Here is an 18,853-nt window from a genome sequence, read left to right as displayed (position 1 = left end):
GGTTGTGCGCCCGCTGTACACGCTGACATGAGGTCGATAAAGCAGCCAAGTGAGGGAAGACAATGGAAACAGGATATACAGCAAGTCTGCCATGCTACATTTCCTTGAGAAAACTGCTGGTTTTATTTACTCTTGATTTCTCATCTGTAATGCAAATCTCTCCTCACTTGGAGAGAGATTTTTGTTTTTAGTTTTAAGGAAAAATTGGACTAAATAAAATTTATATATGCAGTTTGAGTGGTAATTCTCAAGAGAGGACACTTTCATTCTGTGTATTAATTTCACCTGATTGGCACTGATATAACAGCACAATCACTTTGATCTTTACACGTGGAAAAGCTGAACATATCTCAAGCCACATCTGAGCCTAACAGCTGAAACACTGCTGACCATCTTTCTGTCCATCCTGTGTTATGACAGCAAGTTAACAGTGAGAAAACACTCTTCTGTGTGGAAACAATGAATGCCTTGCTGCTAGCCAACGCCCAATCAACTACTAAATTGCTGCGACTATGTCGCCATGGCAAAGGCATGTAAACAAGACCATTTTTTTTCCTTCCTTTTTTAAGGCGGAAAGCTCCTCTAAAAAGCTATAAAACCTCCAAGCTCATTAATTAGTGCTTTAGGGGAGAGCCATTTCCAGTAATTTCACACTGTCTCTGACCCCTTACTGGCATAAGGCAATGACACGGTTGTTCAATGAAGCCAGAGGACAAAATGTCAATTGCAACAGACATACAGTAGCTAACTCAGCATCAGTGTCTTTCTCCATTGGCCAGATTAAGTAAAGCTCTCCTGTTAACAAATGAGCCAATGATGCTTCCCAAAAAGGGGCCACAAAGTTATGTGAGAATTTTTTTAATTTTCATAAATGTAAGCACCTGCCTGCTGCTTTTTTCATACCAGCCTGTTATCACCCACAGCCTGTAACAAACAGTAACAAAGGTACTTCAAACTCATGCCAGCTCTTCTACATTTTGACTTAAAATAAAATGTTGCCTCCATGACGAGGAGGATATTAGCATGCTCTAATATGACCAGACAGGAAAAGATGACCCTTTTATGAAGTATGTTTGCTGATTTTGTTACAAACACCTCCCTGTCATTACTTTAACGTCTCTTTTCTAGAAGGGAGAATTTGCATATACAATTAATTGCCGTGGATGACTGAGAAACTGTTAAAGCGTCTTTTGTGTTTGTTTTGGCAAAGGCTAATAATGGGTATGAAGAAGTTTGTCTTCCAGAGGTTGCAGGTTGGAAGGCAGACGTCAGCAGGTGTAACTTACAAAATCTACGGTGGCTGCCAAGTAATTATCCAGACTCTCAGTCAGCACTTTTCAATCAACCCTTGTTATCTATAGCCAAGATAAACAAATGCTAAGATAGGCTTTGTTTTGCCCTCGAGTAAGACGCTAAAAATCTTAAAATTTCCCTGCCATTAAAAAAACAGAAAAATTATGAAAAATGACTCCATAGGTTGATGGTGTAAAAAGCTTTTTTAACCGGAGCTACATTACAACACGACGGCGGCAGTAGTAATTATGACGGGAGCAGACGAGGAAGTGAGGTGGCGTAATTACAGAGCCATAAAGCCTGCATAGGTAGGATGCTGCAGAGGATGAATAGTTTGAAAAATCACTGAGCTGACCTCCATTTGCACTCCTTTTACCAACCAAAAAGTCAATCTTTTCCCCCCCAAGATGAAATTCATCAATCAGTGTGTAAATAATCCTAACAATCTGTAGCGCAGACACCACAATAAGAGCTTTGGCTACATTCTGATATCCAGGAAACGTCCATATGCGTTCTATTGCGATAACGATTATTGGGTTAGTTCTGTGGTTTGGCTGCACTTCAGTCTGTAGTTGGTCTATGCTTATTCAGCAGGATGAATGCAGATCTATAGAGTGCCAAGAAAAACAATTGTCTGTTAAGACAGAGACTGCTACCATTAATCAGATTAAGGTGGAGTGTCTGATAATGAATTCTGGAAATGAGAAGGTCAGAAACTTTCTGACATTGGTATGCAAAATCATTTTAGTGAAAAATGTGACACTTTATACAAGTTCCATGCAACTCTGCAGTGAAAAACTTGAACTGAGTCAAAAAAAAAAAGAAAAAAAGGGGAGAATCTCCCAACGTAATCCTTCTGGAAGTTAATTTCTGGATGAAGCATTATGCAAGGATCAAACGGTTAAATACCACATGGCACATCTGATGTGCTCTTTTAGATTAAAGTACAGTTACAGTAGGCAAGTTGCTGCAACCGAGTGGGTGTGACGGTGCTGCCGCCAGCTCTGATGATGTGAGGATGAGACAGCACAGATACACTCACGTGTATACAGAGGCCCTGTATTTTTCACATCCATCGGACAAATCCAATTTGTTAAGACCCTTCTACGACTCACTTACGAAGCTGCGGTCAATGGAAATCACATTTCCATGATTGGACATCCCATTATCCTGTTCGTCCAGACCCACATTGGGGGATAAAGCAAGGCTGAGACGGATACCCACGACAGACCGGAGCTGCGGCTCCAGCGAGTCCGTCGCCTTTCAAAGGGTAAAAGCCTGACATATTAGTCATAAGTGTTCTTTAAATTCATTATCATCTTAACACGCCAGCGGCACAAGTGTCAGGGGGAGGGGAAGCCCTCTTAAATGAGGTTAGTGGATCCATTTAAAGCTTCACAGTTGCTGCGCTGTCCGCCGTGTCACGCGTAAATCTCACGACATGAAAAACATCCCTTTCTTTAATGAGGTTGCACAAGCTCCTTTAATGCAGCTGGGGACTTTCTGGGTTTAATCAATGAACAGGCTCTGCCTTAAATCAATAATCTGTCTGATTTCTAAATATCACAATCAGTTTACGTACATACTGAGCAATCACAAAATTCCACGGTGGCAATTAAAACAAAAAACAAACACACACACGAGAAAAATTATAATTCCATCTCAGTTTAGTTTTTGTTCCTAACCCCATCGACTATACGCCACCAGTGGCGGTGTATGACATCATTGTAGCCTTGCACGTCTTTGTTTGCATGTATGAAAATGGAGACGTGATTATTCACTTGTATCCAGAGCAGTTCGCACTTTATGACAAACCAAAAATCCTGCACAGAAATCCTCTTCATTTTGAAAATAACTCTTTAATATTTTTGTTTATTTAACACATAAACTTGCTCAATGTAAAGAATAAACACCCCCAATCATTATGAAAGCATTTGAGATGTATGCCTAAAACATACTCCAGGGGGATTATTATTATGATGTGATACCAGCTACTTCTTAAAAATAAAAATGGCACAACTCAAAAAACTCCTGCTTTCCTTCCAGATCTGACAAAAATAAAATACTAGTCATGTGAATGATGAGGACCCAGGGAGGCTTTATAGAAGCACTGCATGTTTTTACCACTGCCAAAGTGTCTTTGAGGCAACATATGCTACTTCTTTCTTTAATCTAACTCGAGTTGTTCATAAACACTTCATAAGCGTTTTGAAACAATCTTTAGATCAGCTGAACACCATAAAGACGGCAAATTTATCTTTTCTATTATGAGCGAGCTGCTACAGTATAGGATGAAACAGGCAGCAGTGACTCAGGTGATTCAGTCATTCGATATCAACTCAAGACAGACACACCGAGACTTGGCAGCAGCAGGATAACGCAAACTAACAAACCAATTAACGCCGTGAAAGCTCAACAGCTTCCATTAGACATCCCAAAGCAAAAACCATGCATATATATTTTTGAAATGCGGCTCTTTGTTTGTCTAAAAGTGAGCCTTTAACAGCAAAATTATCCTGAAGCCACTTCTGATAAAAATACTAAACACGCCTGAGGTGCTATTAGTTTATTAAAGCTACATCCATCTGCCATTAAACACAATCTGAGAGGCAAAAACAAAAACAAGAAAACAAAGACTAGTTTAATGTTTTTCTTCATGAGGTGACTAAAGTACTTTTTTTTGAAGACATAATAAAAGCCTGAGTAAAAATATATGACTTACAACAATAAAAAAAAAAAATTCTGGGTAATTACCTGTTAATTTTGTAAAAGAGCATAACAACCGACCGCATGCAAGTCATAGCTACAAGTCAGAGGTGACTGACCTTTTTCTCATGATATTGTAATGGAGCTCATCCTCCTGTTTGATGTGAGCATGATCCCCACTGGCCCGGTCACTGCCTTCACTGTCGTCACTGCTGAAAATGGAGGCCAGCTCCTTCTTGGGCACCCGGTTAGGTGGCAGGGGGATGGTGCGCTTCTCTGCCAAGCGCCCGCGGTTCTACAAAACACAGAAAAGGCGAGACTTTAAAAACAGGATTCAGTAATTCCAGACAGACAAAGTACTAAAATGTGAGTTATTTAAAGTTGCCACTCTTTGAGATGAAAACACAAGTAGATACTCAAAGTAGAAAATCAAAGTCAAAAAATAAATAAATAAAAAAACCAGACCTGAACACCAGATTTCTTTCAGTTTGCGATCCATGGGTTTCTATCTGCAAGTCTGGCTGTATATAAAAAAAAGAATTGGCAGAAATTTTGGAAAGTCTGATTGTCAGACTGCACAGGAAATGATAGACTAAAGATCAGCCGAAACTGAGTTACTGCAGTAATCAGAACGCACAGAATGAGCTAGTGCCGCTAATCAGAGCCTTTCTGGCTGTTGCCCTAAAATCACCGCAGAGAGTGTGCGATTAGCACACAGAGGTAAAGGCTTCCCACTTGGAATAGGCGTTATCAATGAAAATCCAACTCTCTGTTATATCTCAGATACTGCAAAGGACATTACATAACGTTAGCCTCTGTGGGCAACGTGCAAGAAAAACCCCTTCCCTGCTCTTTGGCACAAATCTGCAAGATTAGGCTTTGAAAAAACGACATGAAAAGAAACCCAATAAAAGCTGGGAACACCTGCTTTGGTCAGATGAGACCAAGATAAATGCGTTCGGCTCAGACGGGGTTCAGCCTGCGAGGAGTGCCACAGTAAAGCACGGAGGTGGGAGCGTGATGATACGGGGTTGCGTGAGTGAAAAGCATGTTGGGGAGATGACATTTACAGATATCAGTGAGCCAGATGTAACGTGCGCGCGCGCCTATCCCAGCTGTCATATGTTGAAAGGGGGGGTATATAATATAATAAAAGATAAAGGTTACATGTTGCCTATTACATGAGTTTTTATTTCAAAAGCAAATCTATGGGAAGAAAATAACTCTGTCGGTGAACCGTGTATTTATTTTGTTCCAAAACTTCCTGGAGTTAGCAGAGCAAAGTAGGGATTAAGACAAGAGTATGGCCGTAGGGATATCGGGAAGTGAAGCTGGGCGACCTTTAATGTGACCTGAAGAGGTCACTGCAGATTAACACGACCCTATCACAGAGCAATGGGAGAAGGGTGAGAAAGAGGAGGGGAGGAATAACCTAGATAGGAGGATTGAGAGATGCATAGAGTAAAAGAGACTGAGTCAGGGAAGAAAATTGGAGAACGAGCAAGGGAACGATAGGGCAGAGAAGAAAAGTTAACAAGGAAGAGAGGAAGAGCAGATGTGGGTTTTGCACAGGAGAGAAAAAGGTGAGAGAAAACACAGAAATAAAAGAGAATGTGGTGAGTCAAAACATGAAAGGGAGAAAGCTCCACAGAGGGAAGGTCTGTCCAGTGTGGGAGAATGGACTTGGATGTGAAACTATATTCCCCTCTCTCTCTCTTACTCTCTGTGCGTGCCTACATCTCTGCTCTTACTCCTTCAAGCCCTCCAGCTATCCCTTCCACGGCATGCAACCCCACACTCCACCACTCCTCCCTATATTTCCCTTCTTCCCTCACTCCATCCATCCCAGGAGGTGCTGTAGCATGAGTGGCAGGCGGGGGCAGAAGGAGGGATTTGGGGGCTCCTAGCCAAAAGGCAAACAGGTGCAGCCCCTCTGGAGTCTCTCAAATGGCACACATTAAAAAGAGTTGGGAGGGGACAGAGAAAGATGAAAACATCCCCCAGGATGAGCAGGCCACAGATTTCTGAAAATTTCTCGCCTTTCTGCTTTTCTGTGTCTTGCTTTAAAAAAAAAAAAAAAAAAAAGATTTTTCATCTGTTTCCTGTCCTGTCAGACCTTTCTACAAGTTGTGCACCATTATTTCAGGACAGTTGATCACTTTCTGGTACTTCTGCTTCTTCTAGTCCAGAATGCTGGAGCTCTAATATATAATCAAGAGGAGTGGAGGGGCCAAGAGTGAACCCCTCCCCCAAAAAGGAATAAAAATAAATAAATCACTCCTTTATGGATCCAACCACATCCATCTGTCTCTCTTACACACAAACATCTGGCAAATACAAATTCTCCACCTCCAGGTCTATTTATTGCTGTCTTCACATTGTCAGGGAAAACACATGTGCACTACACCCGCGCCGTGACACACATAAACGCATGCATGCTCTCACAGTCAGGCACACCTGTTAATATTCCTTAGAATTCCCCTCCAAAGTGGGGGATTTTACTCGGAGCAAGCCAGCAATAGAGTGTACACAAGAATAGTTTGTCTAAGAGCAGTCGTGACTGTGACTGTGTGTGTGTGCGTGTGTGCGTGACAACCACCCACATGGCCGTGACATACCCAGCCTGACAGCCCCCCTCCCTTCCTCCCTCTTCTCTCCTCCCGGAAAGCCCCAATCCTTTCTTTAGTGGCACTGACGCAGAACTGGGGGTGAGCTCCCACTGCTTCCGGCAACACTTCCGCAGGACGGGGGAGGGCTCTCTGAAACAAAACATGAAGCCAAACACACCCCTGGCAGCCCACGTAGGAGCGCTCAAAGGAAGGGCGCCTGAGCGCTCATGCTCGTACATGCACGCACAAACATGCGTGTGTGCAGAGCTGAGGCAACCTTACTGTGTGTGGTCAACCTCCTTTCAGCCATGGAAAAAAGTCTCTCATAAAAGTCCCACTAAAAGCACCTCTATGAATATCACCTCCCACGCTTTCTATCTAACAGTCAGCCAGCCAAGAAATATATCTGGGCTTCACATTTACACACACACACACACACACACACACACGCGCGCGCGCGCGCGCGCATAAGGACATAACGATGAACTGATTGCACAATATAGACAATTACAATTATAATGACTACAAACATCCAGAAACACGCAGACACTCTGCCAATCACTCACAATATGCAGTGAAGCCGACACTAACTGAACCTGAACTGAAATTTCTCAGTGATTCAGACAGATCGCTGCATGTTTGATACTTTGGGGGCAAACAGCAGTGCAGGTGTTCATTATGCTATTACAGGTCAGAGATAATAAGAGATGAAGTTTGATGCAAGAGCATCCTTCAGAATCTACTATATATGGCATTCACTTATTGAAGCCTACATAACACAAAAGCACTCACTTCCATTCATTGAAGGAATTATAAATATTTGGCATTAATCAATATCTTCTGGTTTAACTTAATGTACACAAATCATTTCAAGGTTAAAATATAAAGTTTTTATTCTCAGAGATTTTTCAAAATAGAAAACACGAGTTTTTCTAGCCCTTCATACATGTTAAATTAAGTTAGCGCTGTCTATTAAACTCAGGATTAAATCAAGCTTTTGTGATTGTAACACATTTTTAAATGCAGTAACTAGTTAGCTTCTTTCAAACTAAGCAAATTATATGAGAAGCGGATCTAAGACTAATAGTTTACATTTATTGAATCTCTTCGGTTAACCCTGCTAGGATTACATCATAAAAGCTGTAAGATGACTGGGGGAGTCCCGCATATTTAAGGCATTGGGGTAACTTAAATATCTAGGTTAAGTACGATTACAATCATTTACAGTCCATTTTTTTTCAATGAATGATATATATATATATAAAAAATAATTTATTATTCCATTACATATTAATTTAAAAGGTGGCCACAACTGCTTTAGCCAGTGAAACAACATGTTACCTTTGCATTACGTATTGTAATAATGATGTATGAGCTTTAAAAACAAATTTTCGAGAGACGTTAAAAGTTTTAGTGTCTTTAGGTTTTATTTTTAACTATTTCGGTCTTCTTTGTTCACTCGGTTTGTGACGTCATCCAATGGTTTCTGAAGTCCCATTTTAAAGCCTAAAATGTAGCATTACCGTCATCGAGATATTAGTGTTTTGAAACCGGATGAGACCGCAGGTGATGGTTCTGTCTGTGAAACTGCACACTGATGCAGTATCAACTAGCCAATGACCATATCCTGGATAATTCCTCTTTTTGACCCCTAGAATGACCAAAATGCTTTTTTTTTTTGTTTTGTTTGTTTGTTTTAATTGAGTGCAACCCGAAATGAGTGACTGAGGTCATACACTCAGCAGGAAAGTATTTACTGGCGTGGCGTAGACTTCTATGCGTGGAAGTCTTGCAACCACAGCTTCGCCCCCCTAGTGGTGTTTACTAAGAATGCAGGTTCAAGGCATTTCTGCATTATCTTTACTTTTCACACCAACACGCCCATCTGTAACACTCTCAACGGATTCATTGTAAGTGATTATCTTAATTCTATGAATGCTAACGCAATTTCCATGGCAAAATTTGAAAGACATGAATAGCACCAACTGCCACTTAAGCCCACTTGCAATCCTTTCGGCCAATACTGTGTAGGCTTCAAGTTTGGATGCACAGCCTGAATGCTTTTCTGCAAACACTGGGACTACAATTTTACTACCTGGCAACATTTACATATGGCTTGCAACATGGAACAAGTCTGAACTGCATGCATTATGTAGTTTCGCTGATGGGTAGGCACACGCACAAAGCCACCGATACAACAACCAGAGACAAAAGTCTAGAAGACCCGCACTGTTTAGTTTCTTTTTTCCTTTACTACATATAGAGATTTTAATGAAAGAGGCTTTCCACATTCAGGACCAAAAGGAATATAAGGACAGGGTTCACAGAGAGACAAATATGAGAGGAATGGGCAATGTGAATTGCACTGGAGAAGAAGAAGATGGGCACTCTCAGAAAAACTTCTGATCCTCCTCAAAATATGCCAAATATAGAGCACATAGTTTCTCTGTTACTGTTGGGGGCTTGTCCGAAGTCGTGAGGAGCATTAACCTAAGAGTGACCTACGTCTAATGACATAACGCCGTCACTTTAAAAGACTGATGAAGCCAGCACTGACTTCCTGTGTCTCATATGGTCTTTAGTGTGGTGGGAAGACATTTACTGAAGTACTGAAATATATGCTACTGGGCTCACTAAAATGATTTAAAATTTAATGAAGAGGCAGGAAATCAACTCATATTTTAACATATAGGAATAATACATTTTTAATATTTCAGTGAGTAATGCTGTTGCATTTGCAGCCATAAACGCTCATAAATTCATGGCCAGTGCATGGCTTAAAAGCAAGTCTTGGTGAAAAACAACGCAGACTAACATCCACAGCTAAAGCACAGCTTGGACAGCAAAAGCATTCAAATTAAAGCAGAAATTATAAGGCAATCTAATGTTTTCTCTCTAAATTCATTTTAGACTTTTAAATAAGCACTTGGTGGAAAAAGAGGACTAATAAGTATGTTTTTTCCCCCTTTTTTCCTCCCCTTTCTCCTTGCGTTATTTCCTGAAAGGTGCAGTGCCCCGCCGCTGGCTCCAACCAGCATTAGCAAGCACACACACACACACACACACACACACACAGAGCAGAAGCCGCCCGTGACATTCCTGCAGCTGCGGCGCTCTCTCTCCCTCGCACGCGCCCCCCCAGCGATCTCCCTGGGGGACGAATGCCTAATGAGTCACGCGCCTGTCTGCCGTTACCTCGCAGCGTGTGTGTGTGTGTGTGTGTGTGTGTGTGTGTGGAGGCGGGATGGCGGGCCGACTTGGCGCGAGCACTAGGGGAAAGGGGGAGGGGGGAATGAGGAGACGACAGCGAGGGGAGTGGGCGGGGATGAGCATGAGCATGGTGGGTTTGGCGGGGGGGGGGGCGCGAAGCGGTCATTACCGCGCTAGCATAAGAGCTCTGAAACAAGGCCAAAACAAACAATTTGTCTGTTGTGTGTTTACGCGAGACTGAAAAACAATTCGTCACAAAATGCAAAATCTACTTTGTTTAGTCTCATCTCCTCGCCTCCGATTCCAGTGGACGGTACGGCCGTTATGACATTTTCACAGGTGCACCTTCGAAAAAGGTGATTAACTACAAATCTGTCAGCTTTGGTCAACCTGAGGTCGCTCAGTGTGCAAACACGACCAGCATAACCTAACTACTGTGAATAATCAGATTAAGGTAATGGTTTGATTAAAGTGTTTACATGGTTCAGTTAATCTGATTTCCCCCACTAACCTAATAATAAAGTTTATGTGATTTCTTTGCTAGTCAGGATAAAGTCTGTAAGAATTTCTACTGATCTGTAAAATCTCTTAATGGAGTCACAAGTCATCAAAAAACGGAGTTGGTGGAGTTGCTTTTGCTTTGGTGAATTCACGGAAAACATTCATTGCCAGGCTCTGTTACTTTTCGTTACGTTCGTTCCATGAAAGATATTTAACTGTCGTCCCCACGTTATTTCGGTGTTTTTTCGTTCTTCGACACACCCCATACGTTTGTAGAAGAAAAAAACATTTCGTACTTCGTGACCTTTCAGCAAGTTTAGAAACAAAACTGAAAGAAATCAGACAAAGGCACAGTATACTGTGCAGGGACAATGACAAAATCTCTATTTGCCTCGTGGGGTTATAATTGTATGACTAGTGTGAGCTTCACATTAAGAAACTTAACAGACAATTTTTTTTTTTAAATGACAGCTGAAACTCACAGCTTTACACAAGTGGAGTAAAACATAGTTATGCTTCAACACAAGTGCACAAAAGCGACACAGTTTCATCACTTTTATTTTATATACATATATTTTACTAGTAACAGTTACAGTAACTTGTTACTGCTCTTCTGTTAAAAGATAAGACTTAGCTACATGTTCCTGAGAACTATACTAACATTTAGCATGTTTGTCGGCCTAACCATTACCCTATTCTTTAAAGCAAATCCTATCAATACTTCAAAATTTTATTTGTAGATGAAGCTCCTATCCAGTCTGTTCAGGTTAGAGTCTAAAGTGCTCGTTTTATTTTTTCCGTCCATACACGGCTACAATTGTGGATGCTAACAAAGTTTCAAATAATGATGTCAGTATACGCATCAGTGATCACTGGTAGCAACAAGCTCTGTTTCAGATATTTTTTTCCCCCCTTTCTAATTTTGTCTCTGTATGATGTCAGAGAGTGGGGACATTAACGATGCTTTTCACCTCGTGCGCACAGCTTTTTGTCGTGAGTAGTGAAGACCTACGCGGCTCCTGTTCAGACGTTTACGAAGAGTAGCCAACCAAAAGAAGGCTAGCTTCAAGGGAAGGCGCAAGGAAGCTAAAGCTGTTTGGTTTCAGAGCGTGGATTAACTGAGGCACAGAATCAAGGAAAAGTTGCAACTGATGCAAATGAGTATCACAGGTTCCATTTGAAATTTGTAGATGGTTTTAGACCCGATTTCCATCGCACCAAAATAACATCAAATAATACCAAATAACAAACATACTTATATACATAACACAGCAGCATCGGGCTTGCAGACAGAACAAGAGCAATGATCTAAAAGCAAGTATGGAGAGCACGAGTAAATATGGGATTTGAGTTTTCCAACATATTCTGGTATAGTGTTAGAGATGGTTCACTAAAGATTTTGTTGTTACATCATCTTCCAAGCTTTTGGAATAATTTTGGTAAGAACATGTTTGTGCTGACAGAGGTATTAGCATGGGGTTTCTTTAAAGGTCAATATTTTGGTTAATAATAAATAAATAAATATTGTTTGAGTGGCTCCTCGTGGTGTTCACTCCTTCACACATATCGTACTGAAAACGTGTGATAATAGCAAAAAGAACTATCAATCTCCAATGAGATCATGCACAAAAGCACCAACTCCTTATGAGTTCAAATGCACTTTGAAAAATAGATCTGATTGTGGATGGCAGTGTGTGCGAGTGTGCGTCTGTGGTTTATGTGCAGTCTTTAGGCAACACTTGGTTGTTCAAGGCCATGTGAGAGAAAGAGGAAAAAAAAAAAAGTGAGAAAGCACTGTAGGACAGACCGGCATGCGACCAAGACCCACGCCTTCCCGACACACACACACAGAGATATATTTACACACATGCACACATGCTCTCCTGCACACTCGGCCCCCACGCGCTGAGCCAAGCGGGCAGTTGCAGCCCAGTGGAGCGGCACAAGGCAAAAGGGGAGGGGGTGGATGGGTTGGGGGAATAGTGGAGGAGGGGCTGAGGTGCACAGAGGGCGAGAGGCGGCGAGGTGGAGGGGAGGCTGCAGGCTCGGCGCTGGGAGGTCAGTGCCGGTGCAGCCAGGCGTGCAAGCGTGCCTCTCACGCCCCCCCACCCGCCTTTCTTTCCTCCTTCCTCACTTATTCTCTCTCTCTCTCTCTGCCTTTCCATCGCCCTCTCTCTCTCCAACTCTTTCTATGTGTTTGTACGCCGACTGAGGTCACCACAGGGGAGCTTTACAGACAGGTAACGACCGTGGCTTTCCTTCCCCCGACAAATATGGGGGGGAAGAAGAGGGGAAAATATAAATAAAATTGAATTGTTACATCTGTAACATTAAAAAATACATACACATTCTATGCGTTTACATTAAGTATACAGCTAACAACCAAATTCATTATTAAAGTCAATATTAATAACCAGAAACTCATTAGACCATCACAAACTGGTGAATGTTCTTTCTTTGGTTGAATACAGGTATGAGTTCTTTTCAGTGTACTGAAAGACGTATGATAGCAACACAATAGTGTCTACAAAGGTCTGCTGTGGCAGATCAGGCCTACAATTATCAGAGGAAATCGCACGTCAGAACGCAAGCACAAACACTTTACTCCACACACACACAGATATCGAGGAGGAGGGTTTTTCAAGAAATATCACCATTGTCTTCACTGTCACAAACCACATTTGGTTGACAGACAGCTGTTCCAACTTATTTTAGGGGCATCTTAACAGTGTCCGCACCCACCACAGAGCAGCACAGAGCTCGTTCACACAAACTGCCAGACACATTCAGCTCTCAGTCTTTGGCATCTCTGCTGAACAGGACACTAACGGAAGCTAATGGGTAATTTGCTAAATTAAACAGTTTATTTTAACTGAATTATTCATAGATGGAAAGACAACAAGAGCCACAAAAATGGTTTTAAGTGTGTGTGTATATGACTAGGATTGCATTTCTGTATGTCATACCCACATTACGGTTTTAATGTCTCTATCAGTAAGACTGATGCACATATTGGAGGCTCCATATCTAATTGGTCGCAGAGACACAGAGAGAGACGCGCACCAAAGTTATGCACTTGGCACAACTGCAGTTTCTGCACACTTCTGAGCTGATGACCTATTCCATTGTTACCATAGCAACGTAGCATCAGCAACATGCGTGCGTGCGTGTGCACAAACACAGAACACGTCACGCAGTAGATACGGTCTAGCCATCACACAAACACATCGTCCTCCTATATTTCACTCAACATGGAGCACTTTATTTAATTATCTTCTCCATTCTTACCCAACTGAAAATGGGTGTTATGAACATAATGAGAAAGAAGTTATACGGAAAAAAGTGTGTGTGTACGTGCTTGTACAGATATGCGTGGCTGCGTGTTTAATTCCACTTTGCAAAAGAAGCCCTTGATTGGAGGAGGTCTTTACGAGCCGGAGGAGGGGAGTGTAATTTCCTCCCGGCCTCCGCCAGTTCCGCTGAAATAACAGAGCAGAGGAAGCCCAGCTCTCCCGGGAAGAGACACACACACACACGAACCCAAACACACTCGTACGTGCACACACAGCAAGCTGACAAGTCAGCCGGTATCAGGCAAAGAGAAACACAAATACAAATCAACACAAACATACGCAAAGACAAAAAGACAAATACACAGAGCTAAGATAAAGTATTATATAGACACTCAATAAACAGCATCTGAAAACCTCAATGAATAACCGTAACAAAAGCAAACGCTAATAAAGAGGAATCCTTTAAGCAACTTGCCGTTATTACATAATGGAAAAGTAAGACACCTCGACAGCGAGTCGTAAAGGAATTAATTTCATACACCAACATTAAGAACATATTTAATCCATAAACTTTCCAGTGTAGCGGACCAATTTGTGTCGTGGTGTTATTAAAACAGCTCGTGCCCAGGCAGACGCAGCAAATTACCTTCCCTGATTTCTGTGCAGGCAGGTGAGACGTCTTCCCACCAGCTGCTGCACTTTTTTATGATGGCTTGCCTCATGCCTATAGCGAAACAAGATCACTCAAAGTTCAGCCGTCAAACTTTCAAAACAAATGTCGGCATGAGGTAATTTGTGTCAGTAGGCAGGCATATAGTGCGCGCGCGCGTGTGTGTGTGTGTGTGTAAAAGTGCGAGAGAGCGAGAGCTCATCAGTGAGGGAGTGCTGGCTGCCATGCCCTGAGGGGAGTCAGTGGGGAGAAAGGGAGACGCCAGTACAGGCCATACAAGTCCCGCTGCCTTCCCTCCTCCGCCTAACCCTCACTGCTCCACATAGAACTGCCAACATACTCAGCCTGTGTGTCTATGTGTGTGTGTGTGTGTGTCTGTGCGTGTGTCATAGAGGTATTCACTTGGTGGGTTTGACTTTAGGCTTCACCACCAACCCAAGGAAAGGGGAAAGAGGCAGAAAAGGCTACAACAACAACCTTAAGGCTCTCATATCTCTGCTTACGTCAATAACAAAGTTTTCTCCGTCACAGCTGTAATTGAAGTGGAACTGTACAAGCCATAGCAAGCCAAGAGCCAATGATATCAGTAATGAGCCTCAGCGCAAGCAAACGCTCACATTTTCAAATCCTTCGTTAAAAAATAAGACGTGTATTTTTCCTGCCCCCAACCTCCCTCAGGTAATTTGTTTTGGCTGAACTCAATGTGTCAGGGTGCAGGTCTTCATCCTTGGCTGTAAAAAATGTCACCAGTTTACCTGTATCACTCAAACACCTCCGGCTTATCAAACCCGCCTTTGCCTTGCGTGCCTCGCACACAATAATCAGCAGTAGCCACGCTCAGTAGCTCGCTAAGCCTCTTACACCCTTCCCTCAAGATTAGAGCTTGGGAGCGACAACAGATGCGCTCCGCGGTGATAAAAAAAAAAGAAAAAAAAAGAAAGAAAGAAAACACAGACACACACGCAAAGACACACACTCACGCTCAAAACCCTCTGCACCTGTGTGAACAGATTTGGCGGCAGCGAGCCCGCAGTGTGCTTGCTCAAAGCTGACACACACACACACACACACACACACAGAGCGGTGATGCTATAATCGTGACACACCTGCAAGGCCTCAAGGTTTGGCACCGTGCCCTTGGCCGAGCCCTGAGGGAGGCACTAGGCAAACAAAAGTTCAACAGCCAGGTGAGGAAACTGACTCGGCGAGACAGAAGAACCTGACCACTGATACCCAACGTCAGGCATTAGACCTGGACAGCTCAATGCCTCCGAATAAAAGGCTGTTTGATACGCCACATCTGTGAAAGGCTGAAAGTGGATTTGATATTCATGCTGAGGAAAATTACCATCAAAGCTGACATGTGTGCCTGTAGGGTCTCTTCCATCAAGGTTACAAAGACTGCTTCACAATATACTCTTACAGACTACCCCCACTGGTAGAATAAAAGCTGACAACAAAAATACCAATAAATGCTGGTATGTCTTTTCCAGCTCTGACCCACGCCAAACTCAACTATAGGCTAAGAGGAAAAAATATATAATAAACAAAAAGGAGTACAGACTCCAAAGCCCTTAAATAAGATTTTGCGATTTAAGAAATACAGAAATAAACTGATGTGCCAGCCGAGAAAGAGCAAACTGTCCTCTTTGATTTAACTGAGCAGAAAAACAAACAATTATATTGCCTATCTGCAAAAGAAAATGACAAAACCTTTGACACAAATGTTTTTTATACCACGACTGTGCTCTTTGACCAGTTATAACCTTCACCACCAATGAGATAATTCTTCACCACTACAGTAACCCTACACACTAAAAAAAAAGAAGTTACCTTTAAGACAAATAAGCTATACCTCAGCAAGTAGTGTTCCCATACCCAACATAAAACATACAGAAAGCCACAGCAGCCACCAGTATACATATATATACATATATATATATATATAAAAAAGAAATATTCTTACCACTGGGGATGAAATTCGACAACCAGGGCAATCGCAGATGGGTGGATGCACCTGTAAGATTCCTTTGGACATAAGAGTCTTGAGACTTTTTCCTGGAAACAAACAAGAGAGACACTTTCAGAGAACACCTATCATATCCTCCATCAACTAAACTTATCTCCTGTAGCATGGGAGAAGCTCCCCACTAACATGGCATCTGTCTTCAGCTCTTCACCTCAGAATTTTAAAAACAAATAATGTTAAATAACAAAAATAAATAATAATAACCAGATAATTAACACAACACAGACCTGAAAGAGTCGGTACCTGTAAAGATTTGCCTATTCTCTGTTTAATTTTATCACTGTGTCCAGCTGTAGCCACTGTTCAGGGCTGCGAGCCAGTCAGGAGCTTACTGACATCTGTCTATAGGAATCGCTATATTAAACTATAAGACTATCAGTTTTGACCTGTGGGCGACCCCCCCCACACCCCCACCCACACACTTCTTAATGCGTGTCAGTTTTGCCTGAGTAGCCCTGCATGCGCCTGAGTGTGAGGCGAAAGGGCGCGCACCAAGCCTAGTTACTGCATAAGAATACTTTGCTGTAAATGCCAAGCTAAAAAAAAATCACTGGCAACGGTTTCTTGCTTTTTTTTGTTTTGTTGCTATTTTGTTCTTCTTGGGTTTTTTTAATGAAAACAAAAACATTCAAAATGAGTCAACAGCTTTAATGAGAAACACTGGATACAAATAAGTCGCATTAAACGAACTGTGATGCTAAATTGACGCAAAATATCGGCTCATAAAGTCTCCTCAAATCTAACATGCAATGCGTAAACGTGAACACCCATGCACAAGTGCAGCTGCACCTAGCGGAATGATTTATCTCATAATGTGGAAGAAAACAATATATCTGAACTGTCACGTATTTCAGTAAACTACGTCTAACTTTTCACCTCGGTCCAGTGCAGCCAACTCCTAGTGCAGCCCCGGCTCGGTGTGTGTGAGAGCAGCCCAAACTCTGTGTCAAAGGCTCGGAGGGTATGTGGAGGATATGCGCCCTTTCTCATCTGTCTCCTTACGCACCGACTGCTGTAACCCTTTCACTCCAAAACTCAGTACCGAACCACAGGATTCAAGTTAGTAGCCACACTATGCGGCGTCTATAAAGCTCCTAATTTACAGTGTCGTGTCCTCCTTTGCCCGTGAACCTTCAGAAAAGTGAAGATACAGCTCTTACCTTTGTGTCTGATACTCCGTTTCCAATCTTTGGCAGTCTCACGTCCACTGACAAACTGGAACTCGTTGGGGGTGAGCCACTCGCCCCTGTATTTAATTGAGGGTCCCTTACTGCCTTGACACAGTTTATTGATATAAAGCAAAGCCTTGTTTTCCCCGCACTCCACCTCAATGCAAGGCTCCCCGTTGTCGAAGAAGGGCTGAAAGTCGGGGATGGAGGAGAACCTCTCTACCATTAAGTCGTCCGTGTGATGGTGGAGGTGCTGGTGATGCAGCGCCGAGTCGTGGAGCCCCAAGTACGCGCGATGATGGGCGAAAATGTGGTCGTAGGGCGGCGGATGCGGGGTCACCACGGGGATAGCGGTGGCATTTAAAGGGGCCAAGTATTCAGAGGGGTTGAACGCAGTCAATGCCATGTCGTCTCCATCCAGCCTCTCCTTCTTGATGGCAGGCATGTTAGTGGGAGCCGAGCGCCGGTAACAAGTGAAAAGCTGCTGCTCGCCCGATCCAACTTGAGCGTCCTCTTCGTCTGCGAGTTGGGCTGACCCAGACTTGGAGACGCGCCGCTTGGTTTTACGCAGTCCCGTGTCGCCGAGAGACAGCGGTCTGATGAAGTTGCCGGATAGATTCCCATTCAGTAGTTTCCAGCTCGCAGCGGCAGCAGCGCTCTCCGCCAGCCTCACAGCTCCTACCTCCCACATTTAATCACACTCGCTCTGTTAATACCTGACATGCTGGGCAGCCCTGAGCCCCTCACACTCTCCTACCTGCTCTAATCAGTAGCGGCCACGTTTTACCTCGCACTTCTTAGCGTTTGAGAATTTTAAAAGTGGGAGTTTTCTTTTCTTTTTTAATATCCACCGAGTAGAGGTAAACCAATCGCCAGTGCAATCTTAAAAAAAAAAAAAAAAAAAAAAGCGATTCTGTTGTGGAAACTTGGGGGAGATGTAACGAGCCCAAATGTTACAGCCAATAATAAGAAGCCGATAAGAGTGCGTGTTTTATTTCAATTAAACCACAGTTATATGTGCCACTGATCAGAAACGCGCCCCAATATTATTATTAGTAATAATAATAAAATATGAGACTTAATAATCCTTAGTGTCTGCGCAAACGTTGGTGCGGTTTAAAGTTTGGTAAGAGTTGTTAGTTTTTAACCCCTGTGTATGTCGCTGAAGTCACGCTGAAGTTCACAGACCCAGACCAAACAAGATTTGCACTCTCCGCCGCTTCTCAACTTGGCCCATTTAAACAGCGGAGGCTAGGCGAGACCCACACAGAGGGAGGGGGGTACCGCGAGGGACGGCACTTCAGTGCGTAAAATGGAGGAACCACCACGAGGAAGTAAACTGTCTCCACCTATTTAACTAACTCTTAAACTTC

General features: G+C 42.8%; 1 protein-coding gene across 2 annotated transcripts in view; it reads right to left on the bottom strand.

Annotated features, from left to right (window-relative positions):
* The window catches only part of samd11 (sterile alpha motif domain containing 11), a 49,838-nt gene extending 31,474 nt beyond the window's left edge, over positions 1-18,364 (bottom strand). For both annotated transcript variants that reach the window (XM_085443311.1, XM_085443312.1), the window contains exons 1-3: positions 17,472-18,364; positions 16,249-16,340; positions 4,119-4,294 (exon numbers count right to left, since the gene is read on the bottom strand). In XM_085443311.1, the coding sequence (XP_085299437.1) occupies positions 4,119-4,294; positions 16,249-16,340; positions 17,472-18,171 (968 nt within the window). In that variant the 5' untranslated portion in view covers positions 18,172-18,364. The remainder of the gene's footprint in view (positions 1-4,118; positions 4,295-16,248; positions 16,341-17,471) is intronic.
* Positions 18,365-18,853: the final 489 nt, after the last annotated feature.

The sequence above is a fragment of the Copadichromis virginalis genome, linkage group LG20 (assembly GCF_057382275.1).
Source record: "Copadichromis virginalis isolate Kocher_CV1m ecotype Utaka linkage group LG20, C_Virginalis_male_GT1.1, whole genome shotgun sequence".
Classification (NCBI taxonomy): Eukaryota; Metazoa; Chordata; class Actinopteri; order Cichliformes; family Cichlidae; genus Copadichromis; species Copadichromis virginalis.
The sequence above is the reverse complement of the archived record's forward strand: the minus strand, read 5'-3'. Positions and strand labels throughout refer to the sequence as shown.